General features: G+C 41.9%; 1 protein-coding gene across 5 annotated transcripts in view; it reads right to left on the bottom strand.

Moving 5' to 3' along the window:
- The window catches only part of EML6 (EMAP like 6), a 278,507-nt gene that overhangs the window by 117,571 nt on the left and 133,092 nt on the right, over positions 1-27,844 (bottom strand). For all 5 annotated transcript variants that reach the window (XM_034659141.1, XM_019792847.2, XM_034659142.1 and 2 more), the window contains 2 exons: positions 3,954-4,155; positions 1,190-1,327 (listed from right to left, as the gene is read on the bottom strand). In XM_034659141.1, coding sequence (XP_034515032.1) covers positions 1,190-1,327; positions 3,954-4,155 — 340 coding nt within the window. The remainder of the gene's footprint in view (positions 1-1,189; positions 1,328-3,953; positions 4,156-27,844) is intronic.

The raw sequence follows: 27,844 nt of genomic DNA, 5'->3' as shown, positions 1-27,844 counted from the left end.
TGGTAAGAACTGCTGCCCTCATCTGAAGGCTGCCACCATGAGACCGAATTCTGACTAGGAGGCCCCCTCTGCCAGTACCAACAACTTCTTCCATAGCAATAAATCAGTGCACAAAAAATGGGAAATATTAGCTTCCACATGATAATTCCCCTCGCCTATCACTTATTAGTAGCACTATCACTTACTATATACTATGTATGTATTATATAATATAGTTTAATATCATCAAATAAGTGTCATCAAATAGGTTTTTGGGGTGTTGTTTTGGTTGGGGTTTTTGTTTTGTTTTGTTTTTGGCTTTGGAAAGCCATCAAAAGAAATCCATCAAAAAGAAAAGAAGATCTGGTAATTGGCCATCTTTTCACACCATCACTCAGCAGAGAAAGAAAATGTGGCCCACCTACTCAGTAATAAGTTATGTGTGGCTGGTAAATGAGAATTTAGTGTAATAAACCATGCCAAGATCATTTTTCAAAGCTATACAGAATTTTCTATGCACAAAATATGCAGTATCTAATTCACAGCTGCATTTTCTTTCTGTAATCACAAATTGCGTAAGCCAAAAACCAACCAGTGCATTTAGAGAAATTACAAGCATGAGTCATAATTTTTGTCCAGTAAATACAGGATGTTAATAAATATGAAATATTCCATTTAATTTTTCATTATAGGTGGAAGAAATATCTTACTCAAGCTCATCTCTAAAAATCTGGCAGTGCTGGAGACTGGTTTCTCATTTCTTTCTCTTTCTTTGGCTTCCTATAAGTCCATAACCCCTTGGGACCAGATGAGCTTGGGAGTTCATAATTCACTGGATTTTAGAAAGGTTCACATACAATATATTACGTAACATCCCCAGTAGGAGTTAGGGCAGCACCCTGTATTAAACACATTAATATTTTTGTAGCAAATCACATGATAATTATTCCTATTAAGAGATTAATGGGCAATAAACAGTCTCAAACAGTTCATTGGGTCAAGATGTCTGTCAAATAAGTTACCCAAGAACCGTGGATTTTCAGATTGTTTGGATTTGGGAAATACAGATAGGGGACTGTGAATCTAGAGTGTTCCAATTTGAAAGAGTAAACGCATTTTTCCTGAAGTCCTGGAATACATGATGGCCAGGAGAACTAGTTTCAACAAGAGGGCATTTCTGACATCATTTTCCGTATCGGTCGGTACGTGCCTGACTCGGAGCACAATGAAAGAGCCATCCTTCATTCCCAGGGCCAGCTGAGATCCATCAGGGCTGAAGGCCACACTGCGAACTGCTTCCTCCATGTTACAGCGGGCGATCAAAGCATGGTCGGCCAGACTCCACAGCCTACGCACAAGAACAAGGTAAAATCAAAATCCACTTCTCACGGTCATCGGCCAGCCCCAGGCTGCAAGTCCTGTTCACCATTCTGATGGTGATGACAGCAGAGGACGCATCGACTTCACACCAGTCCTTCCTTGAGGCAGGTCTGGCAATGTAGGAAGGTGTTTGGTTTATCACTGGGTCATTGGCACCATCTGAAATACCCAGCAAGAACTATAAAATGAGGTAACGTTTACAGAGATTTTGAGATGGCTAAAATAAGGACATTTTAAACACTACTTTACACAAAATCTTGCTATTCTCTTTGGAAATTAAAAATAGTTCTTTATACCAATTGTTAATAACAGAGAAAAAGAAGTACTACTGGATGTTATTATTGTTAGTTTGTTTTTTAAAAAAAATATGAGTACCCTTTTAATAACTGTTATTTTAGCACCTACCGACTGAAACACACCTTAACATTTGTTGGCCTTCCTAGAAAGAAAACCTATCTGAGATGGAGAAGATCAAAAGACATCCCTGCCAAGGATGGTCCCACAGGCGGCTGTCTCCAGTCGTATGCGGTCATGCCTCGCTAGCCCCCTGGGCACCCCACTGCAGATAGGTCCACCGCCCTTGCTCGGGGCGGATACTTCACAGTGCCCCTTGCCGATGGACACAGCTACTGCTGGAGAAATGGAGGCCAAGGGGCAAGTGCCCCAAACACAAGTGGCAGCAGCTCCTGGGACACCCGATCCAGGCACCTCAGACTAAGTGAACATGAACTAAATATATGAAGAAACAAATAGGGGTTTATGCTAGTTGCAATCATGGTAACTGACCTCTATCTGTTAGAAGTCTTAAGACAATCTTCTCTAAACACACAAACGACCATATCTGCCGGGGGGGGGGGTGCAGAGAATTGAGAGGTCTGCCACAAAGAGGCAAGAATAAGTCACATGTGGCGTAGTTCCTCTAAATGCGTTCTGCCATTAGGAAGGATGGAGGCATGCTCCTTAAAATGGAGAGTTGCACAGCGAAGAGCTCACTGATCCCTGAGGCAGCCTGCACCGTTCAGCCTAAAGCTCATGGTAGTCTTGCAATACCTCGTCCATTATTCATAATCTCACACTGCTTTTAGCCTTCTACTATTTTAAGCAATGTAAGCTTTGCTTTACTAGCATGCAGAAACTATCACTCCCCAGTAGACTGTACCATCCTTATCGAGTCACTAAGCTCATCTTTCTCAAGAAATTAGGACTTAGTCTCTTCTTACGTTGCAATATGCCGTATAAAAGAACATTTATAATTTTAGCCAAATTCATGGTTAAGGGGAATAAGACATTCTGACAGTCAGGGCTCCTTGGAGATGTTTGCATTTTTCAGACGCAACAAAGTTGCCAAAATACAAAGCCAAAGACTTCCTTGAAATCATTTCTATGTGGATGAGTATAAACTGAGTATCTCAGGTGCTCAAGTAACTTGGTGGCACTATTTTGCCGGTTCAGGGAAGGCTCAGAGTCAAGGAAGGAAAAGGAAGAGAAGAGGGGGATGTTGAGTAAGGAGAAGCTTAAACTAAATAAACATTTATGCCATGTGGAGACGCAAGTGTGGGTTTACTGATGCTTAGACTGATGGGGCTTCAGCTCTTGGCACAGATCACAAAATGGATTTACTTCTGGATTTATACCCCACTAAAGAGTGCACTGTGCCTTGATCAGATACACGGACATACAGAACCAGAGCAGCAGAGAAGCAGGAACCTCCAGTCTAGTCTACAATGTTCTAATTTAGCCATTAGAGCCCAGAAACAGTAATCAATCAACCAATTGATTCAGCAGCCTCTCCCTCCCACTGGCATGCACTGTTTCTGTCCGGCTTGTCATTGGGCACATTTAAAGGTCAGCAGCAAATACAGAAACACTGAAGTCAGTGGAGCAGCCTTCCTCACACACCTCTAAATCCTGTGTTCACCCCTCCAACCGTCACAGAGATATTGGAAGTGTGCCCACGTTGCTCATTTTATGCAATGCTGTGGTCTCAGAAAATAACAAATGATCCACAGCAAGAATCCTTGAGGTCCTAATAAAATTGCCTGTTTTCTTAGGAACCAGTACTTTCCTTTGATTTGAGGACAATGTTCAAAATTCCATCTGAGAATTTGCAAAGAAATAGTTGTTTCCTCGCACACTGAAGAGGACTCTGAAAATCAGAATCTAAGTTCTGATGAAAACGAACTCATGAATTCACCAGTGGAGATGAATGTCTATAACAAAACTGTGAAATGCTGTGTGCAGCCCCCCATGGAGGACCCGACCCACGAGGGGGAAGTATAATCTTACCACCGATAGATGCACTTAGCCCACATCACCAACTGAAAGAGAACTGGGAGCCTATCTAACCAGTAACAGTGTATTTTCACTCCTCAGAGCATTTCCATGACTGAAGATGGAGCCAAAGAAAGACAGCAACAACAAAATGGTAAGAAGCCAAGTGTTGTTGAGCTAAACGTCGCAGCATTCCACTTAGAAATTGTGTGGTTCTGTACTGTGGTTTATCTTTCTCTGCAGTAACAAGCAAATTTGGGCAAAATAAATCTGTTATCCCAAGGCAGCCTGGGAGATGACAACCACCACTGCTGGGGCCTTACCTGACAGAGCGGTCATCACTGCCTGTCACAGCCAGTGGCTTCTTGGGGTGCAGGGCCAGAGCCCAGAGCTCCCCCTCACAGTGGCCTTGCAGGATCAGCATCGGCTTGTCTCGTTCACGCACGATCACTTCAAATATCTCACTGTCCTGGGTCCCTGCTAGAAGGCGGTCTGCTTTCCAGCACACACTCCGGATAGAGAGGCCTGGTGAATAAAAATGAAGAAATAAAACAAAAATCTATATTCACACCATTTGCAAATAAAGAAAAACACCTAAACGGCCTTTCACCAGGATAGCATCCAATGCAATGCATCTTAAAAATGCCTGAAGGAGAAAAGTCAACTCCACACACCATCTGTATTATTTACCATTTCCTTCCATGCATTGGTCATTTACCCCGCCCCTTGCCATCTAGATTTTACACAAGAGTAATCACTCCCATGTGACATAGGGTAACTGTGTTTTTACATTAGAATGTATTTTAAATACTATATCTTAAACTGAGTATGAGGAGAAATTGGTCTTTGTGAAAAACTGTCCCTTTTTGAAATAAAGTACTTCTGATTTGCTATGGAAAAGTTAGGAGTCACTTCAATCTTTAGGCAGCTGACACTACATTGAAATTAAAGGTGGACGATACTACAGAATGGTTAATTACCATATTAGGCAAGTTTACTATGTATTTGATCAGAACCTAGACTCATCTTGCTGTATAACAGATGTACCATGTCCCAGAAATATGCAAATGAAACTAATTTCAGTCTCGAAATATCATCAAACATTTGTCGGTGAAGATGCTATTCTCCGACTTAACATTTTATACAGTCCTCTCTAAAAGCACAGTACTTCTTTGAAATACAAACTTCCACCTCAAGAGTACATACTCTCCAGGCAGGTCTTCATTTGCATGCCTGGTTTTTTATTTCTTGGACTTCTTGTGGCCTGTTTTGTTCCTTACCGGGTACATTATTTATTTACTTAGTGAATTTTTCTCATGCCTGAATTAGAAATACAGACAGAATCCTGCTTTCACACCTACTTTAAATAAGGCAGGGATGTATTAAGCTTTGAGATCTGAGTTATCTTCCCAGTGGGCTTTGTGTCTCTGGTATAGAAAGTACCAGAAGACAGACCACAAGGCTTTAGTCCTACTCTGTACCTGATTGGCCAGACACACCAGGGAGTTTCCCTTTCTCTCTGGAAACCAGTTTTTCTCTGCATTAAATGCAGACTGTAATTATGGAGACTATGTAAGTTATCACCCAAGTTGGGACTACTTTGAAAGACAAATTAAATTTACATACTTGTTTAAGAAAGATTTTATTTATGTGGAGAGAGAGAGTGTGCGTGTGTGTGTACAAGCAGGGGGAGCAGCAGGCAGAGGGAGAAGCAGGCTCCTTACTGAGCAAGGAGCCCAATGTGGGGCTCGAACCCAGGACCCCAGAATCATGACCTGAGCCAAAGGCAGACACTTAACCTTCTGAGCCACACAGGTGTCCCATAAATTTATATACTTTAAAAATATTTTTTAACCAAAAAAGCAGCTTTACCATGTTGAAATAAATAGTTCTATCAAAAATATTTTCAAATATAAAATTATAATTACACTTTATTATAAAATGATAAGTTCAGAACCAAGGGGTGAATATGCAGAGCACAGAGGATTTCCAGGGCGGTGAAACTATTCTGTAAGACATTATCATGTTCGATACATTTTATTATATGTGTGTCAAAACCCACAGAATATGGGGCACCCAGGTGGCTCAGTCGTTAAGCATCTGCCTTCGGCTCAGGGCGTGATCCCAGGGTTCTGGGATCGAGCCCCACATCAGGCTCCTACGCTGGGAGCCTGCCTCTTCCTCTCCCACTCCCCCTGCTGTGTTCCCTCTCTCACTGGCTGTCTCTCTCTCTGTCAAATAAATAAATAAAATCTTAAAAAAAAAAAAAAACCACCCACAGAATATGTAACTCTATGTGACCATGAGAGTGAACCCTAATGTGACCTATAGGCTTTGAGCAAAGATGTATCAACTTAGCTTCACCTGCTGTAACAAATGTACCCCTCTGGTGGGGGATGTTGATAGGAAGGCTGTGCATGTGAGGTGGCAGAGGGTCTAGGACAAATCTCTGTGCCTTCCATTCAATTTTGCTGTGAACCTAAAACTGCTTTAAAAAAATTAAGTCTAAAAAAAAAAAAAATCCAGGACGAATGCTAAGCCAAATGGGATGCTGGGACAAAAGAAGGGTTAATTGGTTGTATATGGACACACTAACTATAATCCTCCCCTTAATCAACTCACAGTGGTCTTAAAAGGATCCAATGAGAGGATAATTTACAAGAAAAGTATTTTTTTAAGGCACAAGGCTATGATTCATGCAATAACTCTCTTTACCCCTTGCTCTGAATTCATTGTGTCTTGAAATGGAAGGAAATAGTACATAGGCTGATTTGTTATTCCTGCTTTGAGCAGTAAGGAGAGATACCTTCGCAACAGCTAGTTCAGGGTCAGTCACTCAAAATCCTGCCAGCAAACATCATGACGGGCTTTCAAGGTTGGGAAGGACAGATACGCAGTGCAAGCAGCCGGGGTAAGACTGCAGAATGACAGGGCAGGCAGCTCAGCTGTGGAGGAAACTCTGCTTTGTAGCAACAATCTTTCAGCCCTATCCCTTTCCTGTCCTTCTCTCTTTCTCACACTTTTCCAGAGGTTTAGTTACCGTTTGCTAATTAACGTATTCCTGTTTCTTTCAGGATGGGAGTAAATTTGTTACAGGCTTTGGATCACTTATGATTTTATTACAGAAGAGGTTCAATATTTTGTTCTTCAGAAACAGGAAGAGGAATATTAATTTTTTTAAGTATTTAATTTATTTGAAAGAGAGCAAGCACAAGTGGAGGGCAGAGGGAGAGGGAGAAGCAGACTCCCCACTGAGCAGGAGCCTTATGCGGGGCTCCATCCTAGGACCCCAAGATCATGACCTGTGCTGAAGGCAGATGCTTAACCCACTGAGCCACCCACGCACTCCGGGAATATTAATTCTATTCCAACATCAGCAAAAACATCAAATAATTTACTTTTTATTATATTTATTGTCGATTTCCTCTCACTAATGTCTGTGAATACAAGAATTTTCTCAGTTGTATACACTGTTGTATCTTCAGTACCTAGCCCGATGTCTGGCATGGAGTATATGCTCAATAAAAATGGCCAAATAAACAAAAACAGCAGAATCACAAACATTTCTCGTGCCCTTGGAAATACGAAGAAATAAACGATAATATCCCTATCCTCAATGAAAACATTGAAAGAAGGAGGGATATATTCATCCACTTATTCAAACATTTTTTATTAAGTACCTACTATGTGCCCAAGACTAGAGCTTGGATAGTGAGTAAGTCAGGCTCATGCCCCACTGGGGTTTATTTACATTCTAAGGAGGAGCAAGATATTTGTAAGCAGATATTTACACACCAAAAAATAATTAAAATGGCATATACAAGATTCTAGGTCAAGATGGAGACACAGGAGGATCCTGAATTCACTCCTCCCGTGAACACATCTAATCTACAGTGACATATGGAATAATTTTCCCCCTGAAAGAAATCCAAAAGCAGCTGAACAATTCCTCTATACCAGGCAAACAAGGAAAGAAAACAAAAACAAAAACAAAAACCCAACCTTCACATCAAAATGAGTAGGGGAGGCTGATAGACAATCTTACTATAAATCCCACCCTTGGGCAAGAATCCACAATTGGGAGCAAACTCACAACTCTGAGCTTCTTTCTGAGGAATGAAAGCTTTGAAGCCCACATCTGACACCTCACTGTTTAAGACCTGTACTTGAGAGATGAGCCCCCAAAAGACTTAGCTTTGAAAACCATGAGGGCTTTCATCCATGAGATCCACAAGGCTATAACAAATTTAAAAATTGTGGGTTCACTGTGGAACCCACAGCGTGGATCCTCCAGGGCCTGGTGCAGAGGAAACTGAAATGCCCAGTTGTTCTGTGAAAGAGGACTATTTGCTTTAAGTTGCAGTCTGAAGGGCAGGCATCTAATCTAATACACATCTAGAGGTCCACTGAAATACTCTCCAAAGACTGAGGAGGCCAGAGGGTGCCACATTTGCACTTTTCCTCTGCCTTGTTCCAGCTTGCTGCTGTCTCCTACAAAGAATCCTGCACACACAAGGGGCTACTGCCCAAGAGTCAGCCCATGACCTCCTGGCTTGGAGGCCAGCAGTGCCTACATTCATGGATCCCACAGAAATGTAAAAAAAAGGAGAAACAGTTCTTAATCAACTACCCCTAAGGCACAGCAAAGACAGAGCAGACTGAGATGCCCAGTCTCTCTATGGAAGAGGCCTATTAATTTATCTTGAGAGCTATGGCCTGAGGGGTACACCTCAATTACTGGATATGACAAAGAACCAAGTAGGCTGTTTATACAATCACAAAGGTTTGATGGACAACCAAGAGCTAGGGGAAGGTTTGAACAATAAGATTCACCTACATGAGGCTATCTCTTTAAGACCAGAAGAGGTGACTATTTTATCTAATGTAGAGAAAAGAACAAAGAGGGTTAAGAAAAAAAAATGAACACAAGAATATGTTTCAAATGAAAGAACAAGATAAAATCCCAGAAAAAGACAGCAATGAATTGGAAATAAGTCATTTACCTGATAAAGGGTTCAAAATAACAGTCCTACAGGTACTCACTGAGCTCAGGGGAACAAAGCATGAACAAAATGAGAATTTCAAGAAAAAAATAAAAAATATAAGAAAGTAGCAAACAGAAATCACAGAGATGAAAACAACAGCTGAACCGAATAATACACTAAAGGGCTTCAACAGGAAACTAGATGAAGAAGGAAAAAGGTCAGTAAACTCACAGAGGGCAGTGGTACTCACCCAATCAGAGCAGCAAAAAGAAAAAAGAATGAAAAACAGCGAAGACAGCTTAAGGGACCAATGTTAGTCTACTTGATGTTGTTTCATAAATCCCTTAACATTGGTATTATAAGGGTCCCAGAAGAACGGGGAGATAGGGCAAAAACTCATTTGCAGAAATAATGGCTGAAAATTTCCCTAACATGGGGAAGGAAATCGACATCCAGATCCAGGAATCCCAGAGGGTTCCACATAAGATGACCAAAAGAAACCCATACCAAGATATATTATAATTAAAGTGTCAAACGTTAAAGACAAGAAGAGAATCTTAAAAGTGGCAAGAGAAAAACAATTTGTTTTGTACAAGGGAAGTCCCATTAAGACTATAAGCAGATTTTTCAACAGAAACTTTGCAGGCCAGAAACTTTGCAGGGAATGGCACAATATATTTAACTTGCTGAAGAAAATACCTGCCAACTAAAAATACTCTACCTGACAAAGTCATCCTTCAGAATTGAAGGAGAGAGGAAGACTTTTCCAGACAATCAAAAGCTAAAGGACTTCATCTCCATTAGAAGAACCTGACAATAAATGTTTCAGGGACTTTTTTAACTTGCAATAAAAGGGCACCAATCAATAATAGGAAAAGATATGAAAGTATAAATCTCACTGGTAAAGGTAAATATAGAGTAAAATTCAGAATAATTTAATATTGTACAGGTGGTGGGTTAATTATGTATAAAAGTAGGATGAAAGTTAAAAGACAAAAGTAGTAAAAACAACTATAACCACAATAATTTGTTAATGGACAAAAGAAAAAGATGTAAGTTGTGACATCAAAGCAAAACATGGGAGGGGGGAGTAAAAATGTAAAGCTTTAGAAGGTATTCAAACTGAAACTATTATCAACTTAAAATAGACTACTGTAAGTTGGTTCAGGAAAGCCTCATGGTAACCACAAAGCAAAACCACAGTAGATACAGTAAAGATAAAGGAATCTAAGCATACCACTACACTACAGAAAATCATCAAATCACAAAGGAACAGAGCAAGAGAAGAACAAAGGAATTATAAAATAGTCATAAAACAATTAACAAAACAACACCTATCAGTAATTACATAAAATGTAAATGGACAAAATTCTCCAATCCAAAGATGTAGGGTGGCTAATGGATAAAAAAATAAGATCTATGTGTTGCCTACAACAGACTCACTTCAAATGTAAGGACACACAAAGACTAAAAGTAAAGGGATAGAAAAAGGTATTCCGAGGAGTTAAGATGGCGGAGGAGTAGGGGACCCCTTTTTCAGCCGATCCCCTGAGTTGAGCTGGATAGGTACCAGACCAGCCTGAACATCCACGGAATCAGCCTGAGACGCAGGAAGATACATCTGGATCTCTACAAATGAACATCTCCAGCGCTGAGTATTGAGGTACGAAGCGGGGAGCCGTGAAACCCGCACAAATATCGGAAGATAAACAGAAGGAGGAGGGGGCCGCCGCACTCAGGTGCCGGGAAGCAGTAGCCACCTGCATGGGGGAGCAGGTGGACTCTCGGACCAGCAGCCACAAGAAAACAGACTGGGACCGTGAGCGGGGAGCGTGCGCCACCAGGCATCTCACAGAACTCCAGAACTCTGGTGTGCTCACTGGATCCAGACTGAGACCGGGAGCTCCAGGAGCGCGCGGGGCGGCTGGTGGCTGGCGGCATTAGAAACACAAAGGACAGAGAAGCGCCGGCCCTGGAAGTGAGGGCTGGGACGCCGGGTGTGGGGCGCACATCCTGGGACGCTGCAGGGTTGAGCAGCACCAACAGAAACAGAGTTAAAGTGGCCAGAACATCAGTGGAGAACGGTCCGCGATCCCTCTGTTCTGAGACAGAGGCTGAGATTCAGCCGCTGCTGCTCTCTCAGAAGAGGCACAGCAAACCGCCAAGGAAAGCCTCAAGAGAACAAAAGCCTGGGAATACCGGCTCACAGCATGCCCATCCCCATCCCCCCTCGCAGGGACACGGAGACTCTACCCAAACAGGGTTGCCTGAGTATCGGCGCGGCAGGCCCCTCCCCCAGAAGGCAGGCTGAAAAATCAAGAAGCCCACATCCCGGGGCGCCTGGGTGGTGCAGTCATTGAGCGCCTGTCTTCTGCTCAGGGCGTGACCCCAGCATTCCGGAAAGGAGTTCCTCATCAGACTCCTCTGCTGGGAGCCTGCTTCTTTCTCTCCCACTCCCATGCTGTGTTCCCTCTCTCGCTGGCTGTCTCTCTGTCACATAAATAAATAAAATCTTAAAAAAAAAAAAAAAAAAGAAGAAGCCTACATCCCTAAGATCCCTATAAAACAAGGGTGCATGGCCTGGGTCCCGGTCAATAATTTGGGCTCTGGACAACCCCGCAACCTCTCCTCATCAGAATGACGAGAAGGAGAAGTCCCCCCCGGCAAAGAAAAGACAATGAGTCTGTGGCCTCTGCCACAGAACTAATGGATATGGATATAACCAAATTATCAGAAATGGAATTCAGAGTAACAATGGTCAAGATGATGTGTAGACTTGAAAAAAGTATTGACAAAAATGTTAATGAGAATATAGAATCTCTTAAGGGCAGAAATGAGAGCGAATCTGGCAGAAATTAAAAATTCTATGAGCCAAATGCAGTCAAAACTAGAGGCTCTGATGGCCAGGGTCACTGAGGCAGAAGAACGTATTAGCGAATTGGAGGACAGGTTAGTAGAAGAAAAAGCGAAAATAGAATCTGGACTTAAAAAAATCCACACCCACGAATGTAGGTTACGGGAGGTCACTGACTCAATGAAACGATCCAATGTCAGAATCATTGGCATCCCCAAAGAGGTGGAGAAAAACAGAGGTCTAGAAGAGATATTTGAACAAATTGTAGCTGAAAACTACCTAATCTAGCAAAGGAAAGACGCATTCGTGTCCAAGAGGCAGAAAGGACCCCTCCCAAGCTCAACCACGACAAACCTACGCCATGTCATGTCATAGTGCAATTCGCAAGTATTAGATCCAAGGATACAGTATTGAAAGTGGCCAGGGCAAAGAAATTTCTCACGTACCAAGGCAAAGGTATCAGGATTACGAGACCTGTCTAGACAGACCTGGAATGAGAGAAAGGGTTGGGGGAATGCATTTTTAAAGCTCTTTCAGAGAAAAACATGCAGCCAAGGATCCTCTATCCAGCAAGGCTGTCATTCAGAACGGATGGAGAAATAAAGACCTTCCAGAATTGCCAGTCATTGGCCAATTTCATAACCACGAAATCAGCCCTACAGGAGATATTAAGGGGGGTTCTATAAAAGTAAAAAGGCCCCAAGAGTGATACAGAACAGAAAGTCACAATCTATAGAAACAAAGACTTTACTGGCAACGTGGCATCATTAAAATCATGTCTCTCAATAATCAGTCTCAACGTAAATGACCTAAATGCTCCCATAAAACGCCACAGGGTTGCAGATTGGATAAAAAGACATGACCCATCCATTTGCTGTCTACAAGAGACTCATTTTGAACCCAAAGATGCATTCAGACTTAGAGTAAGGGGATGGAGTACCATCTTCCACGCAAATGGACCTCAAAAGAAAGCTGGAGTAGCAATTCTCATATCAGATAGACTGGATTTTAAACTAGAGGCCATAGAGAGAGATACAGAAGGGCACTATATTATTCTTAAAGGAAGTATTCAACAAGTGGATATGACAATTATTAATATATATGCCCCCAACAGGGGAGCAGCAAGATACACAAGCCAACTCTTAACCAAAATAAAGAGACATATAGATAAGAACACATTAATAGTAGGGGACCTCAACACCCCACTATCAGTAATAGAGCACCGGAGCAGAAAACCAACATAGAAACAAGAGCTTTGAATGCCCTACTCGAAGAGTTGGACCTCACAGATATATATAGAACACTACACCCCAGAACCAAAGAATACTCATTCTATTCTAATGCCCATGGAACATTCTCAAGAATAGATCATGCTCTGGGACACAAAACAGGTCTCAGCCAATACCAAAAGATTGAAATTATCCCCTGCATATTCTCAGACCACAACGCTCTGAAATTGGAACTCAACCACAAGGAAAAACCTGGAAGAAACTCAAACACTTGGAGGCTAAGAACCATCCTGCTCAAGAATGACTCGATAAACCAGGAAATCAAAAAACAAATTAAACAATTTATGGAGACCAACGAGAATGAATACACAACGGTCCAAAACCTATGGGATACTGCAAAGGCAGTCCTAAGGGGGAAATACATAGCCATCCAAGCCTCACTCAAAAGAATAGAAAAATCTAAAATGCAGTTTCTATATTCTCACCTCAAGAAACTGGAACAGCAACAGAGGGACAGGCCTAACCCACTGACAAGGAAGGAGTTGACCAAGATTAGAGCAGAAATCAATGAATTAGAGACCAGAACCACAGTAGAGCAGATCAACAGGACTAGAAGCTGGTTCTTTGAGAGAATCCATAAAATTGATAGACCACTGGCAAAACTTGTCCAAAAACAAAGAGAAAGGACTGAGATTATTAAAATTATGACTGAAAAGGGAGAGGTCACGACCAGCACCATTGAAATTGCAAGGATTATTAGAAACTTTTATCAACAGCTATATGCCAAAAAACTAAACAATCTGGAAGAGATGGAGGCCTTCCTGGAAACCTATAAACTACCAAGACTGAAACAGGAAGAAATAGATTTCTTAAATAGGCCAATTAACTATGAAGAAATTGAGTCAGTGATAAACAACCTTCCAAATAATAAAACTCCAGGCCCAGACGGTTTTCCTGGGGAATTCTACCAAACATTCAAAGAAGAAATAATACCTATTCTCCTAAAGCTATTTCAAAAAATAGAAACAGAAGGAAAGCTACCAAACTCATTCTATGAGGCTAATATTACCTTGATCCCCAAACCAGGCAAAGACCCCCTCAAAAAGGAGAATTACAGACCGATTTCTCTAATGAATATGGATGCCAAAATCCTCAACAAGATCCTTGCTAATAGAATCCAACAGTACATTAAAAGGATTATCCATCATGACCAAGTGGGATTCATACCTGGGATGCAAGCATGGTTCAACACTCGCAAATCAATCAATGTGATACATCATATCAACAAGAAAAGACTCAAGAACCATATGATCCTCTCAATTGATGCAGAAAAAGCATTTGACAAAATACAGCATCCTTTCCTGATTAAAACCCTTCAGAGTGTAGGAATAGAGGGTACATTTCTCAATCTCATAAAAGCCATCTATGAAAAGCCTACTGCAAGCATTATTCTCAATGGGGAAAAGCTGGAAGCCTTTCCCTTAAGATCAGGAACACGACAAGGATGCCCACTCTCGCCACTATTATTCAACATAGTACTAGAAGTCCTTGCAACAGCAATCAGAAGACAAAAAGGGATCAAAGGTATCCAAATCGGCAAAGAAGAAGTCAAACTGTCTCTCTTTGCAGATGACATGATACTCTATATGGAAAACCCAAAGGAATCCACTCCCAAACTATTAGAAGTTATAGAACAATTCAGTAAGGTGGCAGGATACAAAATCAATGCCCAGAAATCAGTTGCATTTCTATACACGAATAACGAGACTGAAGAAAGAGAAATTAGGGAATCCATCCCATTTACAATAACACCAAAAACCATGCGTTACCTTGGAATTAACTTAACCAGAGACGTAAAGGACCTATATGCTAGAAACTATAGATCACTTTTGAAAGATATTGAGGAAGACATAAAAAGATGGAAAAATATTCCATGCTCATGGATTGGAAGAATTAACATAGTTAAAATGTCCATACTACCCAGAGCAATCTACACTTTCAATGCTATCCCGATCAAAATACCGAGGACATTTTTCAAAGAACTGGAACAAATAGTCCTTAAATTTGTATGGAACCAGAAAAGGCCCCGAATCTCCAAGGAACTGTTGAAAAGGAAAAACAAAGCTGGGGGCATCACAATGCCGGATTTCGAGCTGTACTACAAAGCTGTGATCACAAAGACAGCATGGTACTGGCACAAAAACAGACACATCGACCAATGGAACAGAATAGAGAACCCAGAAATGGACCCTCGGCTCTTTGGGCAACTAATCTTTGATAAAGCAGGAAAAAACATCCGGTGGAAAAAAGACAGTCTCTTCAATAAATGGTGCTGGGAAAATTGGACAGCTACATGCAAAAGAATGAAACTTGACCACTCTCTCACACCATACACAAAAATAAACTCCAAATGGATGAAAGACCTCAATGTGAGACAGGAATCCATCAAAATTCTAGAGGAGAACATAGGCAACAACTTCTATGACATCGGCCAGAGCAACCTTTTTCACGACACATCTCCAAAGGCAAGAGAAATAAAAGATAAAATGAACTTATGGGACTTTATCAGGATAAAGAGCTTCTGCACAGCCAAGGAAACAGTCAAAAAAACTAAGAGACAGCCCACGGAATGGGAGAATATATTTGCAAAGGACACCACAGATAAAGGACTGGTATCCAAGATCTACAAAGAACTTCTCAAACTCAATACACGAGAAACAAATAAACAAATCATAAAATGGGCAGAAGATATGAACAGACACTTTTCCAATGAAGACATACAAATGGCTAACAGACACATGAAAAAATGTTCAAAATCATTAGCCATCAGGGAAATTCAAATCAAAACCACACTGAGATACCACCTTACGCCAGTTAGAATGGCAAAGATAGACAAGGCAAGAAACAACAATTGTTGGAGAGGATGTGGAGAAAGGGGATCCCTCCTACATTGTTGGTGGGAATGCAAGTTGGTACAGCCACTCTGGAAAACAGTGTGGAGGTCCCTTAAAAAGTTAAAAATTGAACTACCCTATGACCCAGCCATTGCACTACTGGGTGTTTACCCCAAAGATACAGACGTAGTAAAGAGAAGGGCCATATGCACCCCAATGTTCATAGCTGCATTGTCCACAATAGCCAAATCATGGAAGGAGCCGAGATGCCCTTCAACAGATGACTGGATTAAGAAGCTGTGGTCCATATATACAATGGAATATTACTCAGCTATCAGAAAGAACGAATTCTCAACATTTGCTGCAACATGGACGGCACTGGAGGAGATAATGCTAAGTGAAATAAGTCAAGCAGAGAAAGACAATTATCATATGATTTCTCTCATCTATGGAGCATAAGAACTAGGAAGATCGGTAGGGGAAGAAAGGGATAAAGAGGGGGGGTAATCAGAAGGGGGAATGAAGCATGAGAGACTATGGACTGTGAGAAACAAACTGAGGGCCTCAGAGGGGAGGGGGGTGGGGGAATGGGTTAGACCGGTGATGGGTAGTAAGGAGGGCACATATTGCACGGTGCACTGGGTGTTATACACAACTAATGAATCATCGAACTTTACATCGGAAACCGGGGATGTACTGTACGTTGACTAACATAATGTAATAAAAAAACATTAAAAAAAAAAAGAAAGAAAAAGGTATTCCATGCAAACAGAAACCAAAAAAAATCTGGGATTTCTTAAAACAGGCTTGAAGACAAAGAGTGTAATAAGAGACAAAGAAGGTCATTATATAACAATAGAGGCGTCAATCCAGCAAAAGGATTTATTTGTAAATGTTGATGCACCCATCACAGGAGAACCAAAATATATAAAGCAAACATTAACAGACCTCAAGTGAGAAATGGACAGCAATACAATACTGTAGCAGACTTTAATACCCTACTTTCATCAGTGGATAGATTATCCAGACATTAAATCAATAAGGAAACAATTGTCTTAAATGACACATTAGACCCGAAGGACTTAAAAGACATTTAAAGAACATCCCATCCAAAAGCAACATAGTACACATTCTTTTCAAGTACACATGGCATATTCACTAGGATAGATCATATGTTAGGCCACAAAACAAGTCTTAATAAATTTAAGAAGACTGAAATCCTATCAAGCATCTTTTCTGACCACATGGTATGAAACTAGAAATCAACGACAAGGACAAAACCGGAAAATCCACATGTACGTGAAGATTAAACAACACATTACTGAACAACCAATGGGTCGGAGAAGAAATCAAAAGAGACATAAAAAACAAACGGAAAATAGAAATACAATATACCCAAACCTAGGAGAGACAGCAAGGGCAGTTCTAAGAGGAAAGTTCACAGCGATGAAAGCCTATGTTAAATAACAAGAAAGACATTAAATAAGCAACCTAAATTTATAGCCCGAAGAACTAAAAAGAGAAGAACGAATGAAGCTCAAAGTTAGGAGAAGGAAGGAAATAAAGATCAGAGCAGAAATAAATGAGGTAAGAGACTAAAAAGATAATAGAAAATATCAGTGATACTCAGAGCTATTTTTTTAAACAGATAAGCAAAATAGACAAACCTTAAGTTAGACTTACCAAGGAAAAAAGAGAGGACCCAAATAAAATCAGAAATGAAAGGGGAGACATTACAACTGATACCACAGAAAAACAAAGGATCAAAAGAGACCTCTATGAAAAGATATGTGCATACAAACTGGACAATCTAAAAGAAAGGGAAAGTTCCTAGAAACATCCAATTTACCAAAACTAAATTATGAAGAAATAGAAAATATGAACAGACCAATAACGAGTAAGGAAATTGAATCAGTAATCAAAAACCTCCCAACAAAGAAAAGCCCAGCATCAGATGGTCTCACTGGTGAATTTTACAACACATTTAAAGAAGAATCAATATCAATCCTTCTGAAATGCTTCCCAAAAATGTATGAGGAGGAAACCCTTCCAAACTGATTTTATGAGGACAGGACAACCCTGATATCAAAACGAGACAAAGATGCCACAAGAAAATTATAGTCCAATTTCCCTGATAAACATAGATGCAAAAATCCTCAAAGAAATATTAGTAAACCAAATTCAGCAATACATTAAAAGGTTCATACACCATAATCAAGAGGGATTTATTCCATGGATGTAAGGATGATACGGCATCTGCAAATCAGTCAGTATGATACACCCATTAACAAAATAAAGGCTATAACTCATATGATCATCTCAATGGATACAGAAAAAAGCATCTGACAAAACTCAGTATTCATTTATGATAAAAACGCTCAACAAAGCATGTATAGAGGGAATGTACCTCAACATAACAAAGGCCACATATACAAGTCTACAGCTAGCATTATACCCAATGGTGAAAAGCTGAAATCTTTTTTTCTAAGATGAGGAACAAGACAAGGATGCCCACTCTTGTCACTCTTGGAACAAGTATTTGGAAGTCCTACCCAGAGTAACTAGGCATCCAAATTGGAAAGGAAGAAGTAAAACTGTCACTATTTGCAGATAACATGATTTGATATACAGAAAGCCCTAAAGATCACAAAAAGAGTTAGAACTCATCAGGAATTCAGTGAAGTTGAAGGATACAAAATCAACAACCCCAAATCAGCTGCATTTGTATATGCTAAAAGTGAACTACCAGCAAGAGAAATTAAGAAAACAAAGCCTTCTACAATTGCATCAAAAAGAATAAAATACATAGGAGTAAAATTTTTAGAAGATTTATTTATTTATCCTGGGGGGGTGGAGAATGAATGCAGGGGTGGGGGAAAGGCAGAGGAAGAAGGAGAAAGAAACTCAAGCAGACTCGGCTCTGAGCATGGAGCCGAATGTGGGGCTTGATCCCACCACCATGAGATCATGACCGAAGCAGAAACCAAGAGTCCAACACTCAACCGACTGAGCCACCAGGCTATCCTACCTGGGAATAAATTTAACTCCAGAGGCGAGAGACCTATATGCTGAAAATTATAAGACACTGATGAAAAAAACTAAAGATGACACAAATCAATGGAAAGCTATTCCATGCACGTGAATTGGAACAAGACTGTTAAAATACATAGAATGTCTGTACTACACAAAGCAATCTACAGTTTTAATGCAATCCTTATCAAAATTCCAATGGCATTTTTTGCGGAATAAACAATCCTAAAATGTGTGGTATGGAACCACAAAAGACCCTGAGTAGCCGAAACAATCTTAAGAACAAAGCTGGAGGCAACATGCTTCCTGAATTCAAATTCTGTTACAAACCTCTAGTAATCAAAACAGTATGGTACTGGCACAAAAAGAGACACATAGATCAATGGAACAGAACAGAGAGTCCAGAAATAAACCCACCCATATATGATCAATTTATGACAAGGAGTCAAGAATACACAATGGGAAAGTGACAGTCTTTTCACTAATGGGTGTTGGGAAGACCGGACAGCCACAAGGAAGAATGCAACTGGACCATTATCTTACACCATGTACACAAAAGTTAACTCAAAATGGATTCAGGAACATAACGGCTGAAACCATAAAACTCCTGGAAGAAACACAGGCAGTAAACTCTCTGAAGTCATTCTTGGCAATGATTTTTTGGCTCTGACACCAAAAGTAAAGGCAACAAAAGCAAAATAAACAAGTGGGAGTACATCAAACTAAAAAGCTTCTGCACAGCAAAGGAAGTAAAAGCAAAATGAAAAGGTAACCTACCAAATGAAGAAAGTATTTGCAAATCATAAATCTGATAAAAGATCAATATCCAAAATATATAACTCATGCAGTTCAAGCAAAAAAATAAGATTCCAATTTAAAAATGGGCAGAGAATTTGAGTAGACATTTCTCCAAAGAAGACATACAGATAGCAAACAGGTACATGAAAAGGTGCTCAACATCATTAATGATCAGGGAAATGCAAATCAAAACCGCAATGAGATATCACTGCACAATGGCTATCATTAAAAAAAATAAGAAATAACATGCACTGGTGAGGATGTGGAGAAAAGGGAACCCTTGAGCACTGCTGATGGGAATGGAAATTGGTGCAGTCACTGCGGTAAGCAATGCGGAGGTTTCCCAAAAATTAAAAATACAACCAACATACGATCAAGCAATTCCACATATAGATATTTGCCCAAAGGAAACCAAACACTAATTCAAATGGAAAACGAAACCCCATGTTCACTGCAGCATTATTTACAGAGGCTATTCCATGTTTGGGCTACATGTTTACCAATGAAAGAATGAATAAAGAAAATGTGGCATACACACACACAGTGGAGTATTACTCAGCCATAGAGAAGGAAATCCTGCCATTTGGGACAACATGGGTGGACCTTGAAGGCATTATGCTAAAGGAAATAAGTCAGATAGAGGGGCACCTGGGTGAGGCAGTCAGTTAAGCATCTGACTATTGGTTTCAGCTCAGGTCGTGATCTCAGGGTCCTGAGATTGAGCCCTGCATTGGGCTCCGCGTTCAGCATGGAGTCGGCTTGAGTTTCTCTCTTCTTCTTCCTCTCCCCCTAGCTCTTTCTCTCTCAGTAAATTTTTTTTTTTTTTAAAGAAGCCAGATAAATATTATACAAACTCACTTATATGGGGAACCTAAAAAACAAACAGGCAGCAAACAAACAAAACCCCCTAAATTCACCGATACAAGGAACAGATTGGGGGTTGCCCACATGGGGGGGGCGGGAGGCAGGCAAAAGGGGTGAAGGTGGTCAAAGGATACAAACATAGAGTTAGAAAATCAGTAAGTCCTGGGAATGTAATGAACAGCATGAAGACTATAGGTTCATAATACTGTATTGTATATTTGTAAGTTGCTAAGAGAGATCTTAAAAGTTCTCATTAAAAGAAAAAAGATAGCTATTGGTAGTGTTAACTAGACTTATTGTGGTGATCATTCTGCAACATATACAGAAATCGAATCATTATGTACACCCGAAATGAATATGTCAATTGTATCTCAATAAAAATGATATACACATACAGATACACCACAGATCTCAGCAATGTGTTACATAGTTTAACTGTCATGGAAATATTCCAACCACAGTCCCTTCATAATTCCTCTGTCTTCAGGACTCACCCTTCCTGAGCAGGCCTGGCCCCTATGGCTGCCCGCTAAGCATGAGCATGCCGGCCCTTCCGCACGGCCTCCAACAGCATGTCCTGCTCCATGGGGCTAAATGGCTTGAAAACTGAAATTTCTCCCCAAGATCTGGCTTTGTATTTGGTCCAGTATACAAACATTTTTTTCTCCCCACCACCCCTACTATTTTTTACCTGCTTATTTTGGGGAACAAATTCGGCAAGGTACCAGAATATTATAACAAACAATCTGCCACCTGGAATTGCCAAATGTTAATGTTTTTAAAAAGTTTGCTTTGTCTTTTTAAAGAGGTTGAGGAACAAAGAAAAACTTTCCAACTCTGCGAAGACTGATGAGCCAGTCAAGTTACACAGCACCCACTGTGTTTTCAGACTGTGTCCAGAGAGTTCTTGCACTCCTCCAAAGGGCCTAAAGAGTTTGGCAAGGAGAGGGCCAGAAAACAAAAGACTGAGACGCTAAGTTTGAGGATCCCACACTTTTCCCCTCAGCCCCTCATGATGTGTGTTTCATAGATTTCCACTGAACTAACCAACATATGGAGAGGCTTCAAAGAAGGCAAAGGCAATAGAGTAAAATTGATATGGATTATTTCTGACTAAAGATGGGCAGAGGGGAAGAAGAGAGATGGAGGGAAGGAGTTGTTACATTTTCATTGTTTACAACATAAACTTAATGAGATGTGAACATTTTCTCTCAGAGACCAACTCAGGCTCTCTGCAAATACTCATTGCTTCCAACAGATAAATTGTATTTGGTCACATCAGCCAAGTCAACCCCAGGGGTCTACCTAAAAAGATGGATAGGACACTGGGCCACACTGACTTCCAAGGTAATTGTTTAAAATAAGAATCATGTCCTGAAAACACCTCAGTGGACAGAACTGTATTCAGGTTTCCTAGTAACACCCCATTTTCATCATTTCTAAACCTAACTGCTGTTCTGCATGCAACACTGGTGAATGACAGAGACTCTTCTGGGTACATTCCGGAGAGACCCTGGAGCGTGGCAGATCCCTGTGGGGCTCTCACAGGATTGCCCTTCTCCTGTCTGTTGAGACTTGGTTTTAACTTCTCTGACACAAATGCAGAGAACAATAGTGTAATCGTGGTTTCCTAGCCAGACTGGCCTAGGTAGGTGGTCACTCCACTGGGAAATTACGAAGCTGTCTTTGCTTTTGTCTTCTGCTGTGGGAGTCCAAAAAACATAAGGTATTATTTGGAATATGGTTAGAAATCCACCAATAATAAAGAAAGAGCCAGGAAAAATAATCCTAATTATTTAAGACCACAGAAGTGCTCTTTTCTTCTAGATAAGTGCATGTTTCAGAGGGTTTTGACAGTATGAGCAGAAGGCATTTTGTTGAATTGTAGAGGTGGCCTTCTGGGACGCTCCTCTATGAGAAATGTGGAGCTCTGGCCTGTGCTTGGTCCAGATAGCCAGCAGATGGCAGTAAAGAGCAACCACCCACTTAAAAATCGTCCAAGGCAAAGACCAAAATCTCACCAGCCGCTTGCTGCGTTTTGTATTCAGACCAGACAATGGTAAACAGCATCTTTCTAATCCTTTTGGTGAATGCCCTGAAACCAGGGCATGGGTAGTTCTAGCCCATGAATAGCAAGAATATCAACACAGACCTGAAGGACATTGCTTATTTTTCATTGGCTCACTGAATGGTTAAGTACACGGGCTGGAATTACACACCGGCCCCAGCCCCTCCCAGCTGCGCTACAGCAAACCATCAGTCTTTCCAATCTTCAGTTTCCCTGTGAAGGGGAGAGAATATTGGCACTCATACTTCACAGTGCTGTTATGAGGAATCAATACAACCATATATTTAAACACTTGACCCATGGTCTGGCACTTAGGAAATTAATAAATAGGAGTGTTCTTATCTTAACCAGCAAGTTGTTATTAGTGTCAGCAGAGAGCACCTTGCTGCATATGCAGTCAGGTTCCAGCCCCGCGCACGGTTAACACTAGGAGCGGTGAAGAAGCGGCGGCATACACCTTCCCTGGAGCCTCTCAGCTGCCTCCCTGTGTTACAGCTTACGTGTTGTTGTTTGCCGTTTTGATGTGCTGACACCACAGACTCTCAGAAGGAAAGGCTAGGGTCCAACACGCCAAGACAGAACGAACCGCGTGGGGAATAAAATGGCCTTTCCCCCCAGTTATTTGGCCCAAGAAGGGATGACGCTGTGGGTGTGGCGGGCAGGGGGGGCACAGAATAGTGTTCTTGAATCCAGTGCTCCTAGGCCTCATCTACAGCAAAGGCCAGGAGCAGGGACTCCAATCCTCATGGCACATCATAATCTACCTGAAAAGTGTTCTTAAAAATATGGGGTCCTGAACCCCAACCAGAAAATCCTCTCAGTCAGTCTGGAGTGGGGCTAGGCATAGGTATGTTTAGATCCCCAGGGCTAAGAACCCCTTGTTGAGAACCACCACCAAGCCGTTCCCAAGCTACATTGTCTCATCAGACTTCTCAGTCACACTGCTGAACATTCAGGTTTCCAGGCTGCACCACCAGCTGATTCTAATGCAATGGTTCTTTAGCCACAGGTCGGACAACTCTGCCCTAGCATGAGAGCGCCCACGTTCGGTTGATCAGAAAGCAAAAGAAAGTGCAACGCTGAGAAGTCAAGTCCAAGTCAAACAAGTCAGCTGTGTAAAGGGGCAGGAAGGATCCCCACTGACATTACCCAGCCCTGGGCCCAGAACCTTCATGTATGCCAGGTATGCTCACAATGGCTCAAGAGGAGTCCCTGTGGACAAAACCAGCGCTAAATGGGGACAGTAAATACCTATTGGATAAATGAGGAAATTATAGTGCTGACAGGGTACATTAATTGCCCAAAGTCCCAGAGTGAGCAAGCAATACCAAAAATGAGCCTTCAGGCAGTCCAAGTCTGGAGCAAACACTCTTCCCCACAAAGGTAATACCCTTCTCTGTGGATGTGCTCCTAGGACACGGTACCAAAACTTAAACAACATACGGTGAGGGCTTTTTTCCTATAAACCCAATCTCATTAAAGATGCCATACTAAGCAGCACCCTCGGTAAAGAGGTTAAAGGTAATAAAAAAGCACTCACAAGAGATGGTTCACTCAGATGGAAGAGGGAGTGTAGGGAGAGGAAGTGGAAATGCCAGGAGGGACCTTTGAGTCCCCTTGACCCCCCCGTCAGGAGGGGGTGACTGAGGCCACTGAGGGGTCTGGAGCAGGCCAGGGACCCCTGGCCCTCCCAGAAGTTCTGATGTCCTAAGGGTAGTGCTGAAGGCGGTCTGGAAACAAGAGGGAGGGAGTCTCTCCAGGGACTCATGAGCACAGATGACCGGGTGACAAGCCTGGCGTTACGATTTGCAGAGCTCAATGCAAAGTGGAAATGTGGGACCCCTGGTTAAAAAATGATGAAGAATTTCAAGGTGGCCACAGCAAAGCACTAACCAAGTGCAGAGCCCTTCTGGGCAGGACAGCCAGTGACCACATGGGTCTCACGCCCTGGGAGCTGCTGTGCTTGGGGACCCTGTGGTTAAGGGTTAAATGGGATCCTGCACACAGAGCGCTTGGCAGAGTAGGCCCCGGGAGCTGCTGTGGGGGTCGTGGGGCCTCGCCACAGGCTGGGCAGGGCCTAGTCCAAAATTAGCCTGCAGCTGGTCTGCTGCACCAAAGGCCCACGGCCTGCTGCTCATATCTACAAGGGCTCTCTGCCTGAGAATTCCAACGGAATTCATAATGAAAGTTACTCTTGACCAAATCCATGGCTACTTCAACGTTCATTGAGCAGGATCCCAAATCCTGTGGCTACAGGAACTCTGAAGCATCCACACAGCTTAACAGGACCTCAGAAGACAGAAACACATGACCAAGCCCACCCAGCCAAGAAACACCCAGGCTGGTTTTCATCTAGGACATGCTCAGGAAGAACATTTAGAGGGGAACGACTATCAGGACGAACCAGACGGTCAGCTTCTGCTTGTCTGACACCACATTCCACCCGAGGGTGAACAAAACACCACCGTGTCTGTTGGCAGCCTACTTTGCCACCCCCACCTCCTGCTCGTGTTTGGTCCCCGGCAGTACCACCACTTTCTCAGTGGAACAACAGTGCAGCAGGTGGCAGGGCCCCAAGCACGATGGGGGGCAGACAGAGGAAAGGAAGGAAGCCAGCCAAGGAACCAGGAGAAATACAGAAGGTGCCTGCTTTGTTTCCACTATAAACAAGGGTGTTCTCAGATTTAAGTTAGTCTTTTGAATATTCTGTACCAGGTTTGCTCAGCCATAGCACTGTTAACACTGAGTGCTGGATAGTTCTTCCTTGCGGTGGTGATCCCAGCAAGGTGATGCTATTAGAGGCTCAGCAGTGTCCCTGGGCCCTCCTCGGATAGGCCAGGAGCACTCCACAGTTGTGACAATCAAAAACATCTCCCTACAATGCCAACTATCCTCCAGGGGGACAAACTCACCCATGACTGAGAACAGCTTAGCTCCGTGATCCTCAATATACTCTGAGGAAGAAGAACAGCATCAAGAAAAATAAAGAGTGGGGCAGAATATCCTGGATTCCCACCCTCCATCCTGTCCCCACCCATCCGCTCTGTGCTCACAACAGGGTGACGGGTCGGAGGTGACGGCCATGATAGGCTCCTCCCTAGAGCCTTCTCTGACCTCCTATCACTGGTCTTTAGGGCTTAGGCCTGAACACAGCGGGATGACACAAGGAAAGGAACCAAGCTGCCTGTCCCCTTCTGTGTCCTTGTCACTTGTGCTCCTCCCCAAGGCTGTGTGCCCCAGCCACTCATATTCCTCTTCACGCACTCTTCATTCCTTCATCAGCAGCTGTTTCCAAGGCACCTGCAGGTGCCGGGCACTGTTTTAAGACCTTGAGAGGCGTCAGCGAACAAAGAGATTCCTGCTCTTAGGGAAACAGACAATAGCCACAAACATAATAAAAAGCAAATCATACTGTTTGTTACAAGGTGAGAAGCAGATCTGGCAGAAGGGGATGGGGAGTGCCTGGGGTAGGAGAGGCAGAGTGGGTTTCAATTTTAAATAAGGCATCAGGACAGGTTCATGTGATCAAAGTCCTGAAGAGGGGGAGGGCAGTAATCCTGCAGATCCCTGGGGACAGCGTTGCAGGCAGAGGGAGTAGCCTACGAGCACAGGGGGTATGAGGGGGAGGAGTTGGCAGGCCATCTGAGGACTTGATTCTTTCTTTGGGGAAAAGAATAATGTGAATTGGCTCAGGTAAATTTTGAACAATCCCTCTAGCTGCTATTCTGAGAATAATGTTTGAAGCAGGGCCACAGGTATAAAGCAACTGCAGAAATCTATGTGAGAGATAGTGGTTCAGGCCAGTAATGGGACAGCAGAAGTGGTGAAAAGTCTAAGAAGGGGCATTTTGCATCCTGGGGACTTTGGCCTCCAACTTTTGCTTAGTGCTGAGGGAATGCTGCTTGACCCAATACAAGATATCTCCGGATTCGGAGTTTATATAGTACGTTAGAACCACAATTCGACAAATATGTGCTCGAAGTTAAAGTAAATACACAAAAAACTCCAATAAAATGCCTAAAACATGCTTTTTAGAAGAGTTTATCCAGTTCCTAGGTAGGTATCTGACACTTAGTAGATGCTTAATAAATATTTATTGAATGAATACATATATAATACACCTTATAGTATGTGAATAATGACCATAGTCCTTTAGACATGATCATTTACAACCAGTAACTCCAAGTATTTATTACCATTGATGTAATTCACTTTGGTTGCCTTGGTTTAAGAATTATTTTTGGTTTTTTTGTTATCACTGTAAGTCATTTAAGCTTCATTATTTTATGCCGATCATAAATGTGTTTTAAAAATGATCTGACTCTGGGCACCTGGGTGGCTCAGTCGGTCAAGCAACTGCCTTCGGCTCAGGTCATGATCCCAGGGTCCTGGGATTGAGCCCCGCATCAGGCTCCCTGCTCAGTGGGGAGTCTGCTTCTCCCTCTCCCTCTGCCTGCCACTCCCCCTGCTTGTGCTGTCAAATTAAAAAAAAAAAATGATCTGACTCAAAATGCCTTGTTAAGTTTGAAGTGAGATAGAAGTTAGAGCCCAAATCGTACAATTAGGTGGATGCCCATGACCTGACCTCATTGTATTCATCCACAGAGTGAGAGTTCTACATGCTGACATCCGATGTCTCTACCACCTTGCAAATTCCAGAAATTTTCACTGAAAAATATGTTGGGGGTTCCACCATCCCATATATCCGAGATTCCTTAGAAATACCATCTGATCCAATTCCTTGGGATCAGTTGCACTGTGGAATTCAGAACATTTTGGATTTTGGACTCATGTAATATAATATATCCAATGTGGTCTGGAGCAGCACCTTGAAATCAAATACTTCTGCAGTGATGTGTAAGAATATTCAGACATACCAAGATAAACAGTCTCATGTAAGTTCAGGTCAAGCTTCACTGCCAAATTAGTTATTAAAAATATTTTGGGGGAAACAAACAATGAAGTTGGACACTTAGATTAACTCAAAATGGATCAAAGACCTAAACAGCCTAAAAGCTAAAACTATAAACTATTGTAAGAACATACAGGGGGAAAACTTTATGATACAGTATTTTTGGCAATGATTTTTTTGGATATGATACCAAAAGCACAGGTAACAAAAAAAAATAAATTGGACTACATCAAAATTAAGAACTTCTATGCATCATGAGACACAATCAACATAGTGAAAAGGCAACTTATGGAATGGGAAGAAATATTTGCAAACCACATATCTGATAAGGGGTTAATATTCAGGATATATAAGAACTCTCAAGATGTGGCAACAAAAAACCAAACAATAGGCCTTTTAAAATAGGCAAAGGACTTGAATAGAAATTTCTCCAAAGAAGATACATAAATGGCCAAAAGGCTTATGAAAAATGCTTTATAACACTAATTATTAAGGAAATGCAAATCAAAACCATGATGACATACCACTTCGCAACTATTAGAATGGCTGCTGTTTAAAAAAAAAAAAAAAAAAAAGAAAG

The sequence above is a fragment of the Ailuropoda melanoleuca genome, chromosome 4 (assembly GCF_002007445.2).
Source record: "Ailuropoda melanoleuca isolate Jingjing chromosome 4, ASM200744v2, whole genome shotgun sequence".
Lineage (NCBI taxonomy): Eukaryota > Metazoa > Chordata > Mammalia > Carnivora > Ursidae > Ailuropoda > Ailuropoda melanoleuca.
This window is presented reverse-complemented; position numbering and strand designations above follow the sequence as displayed.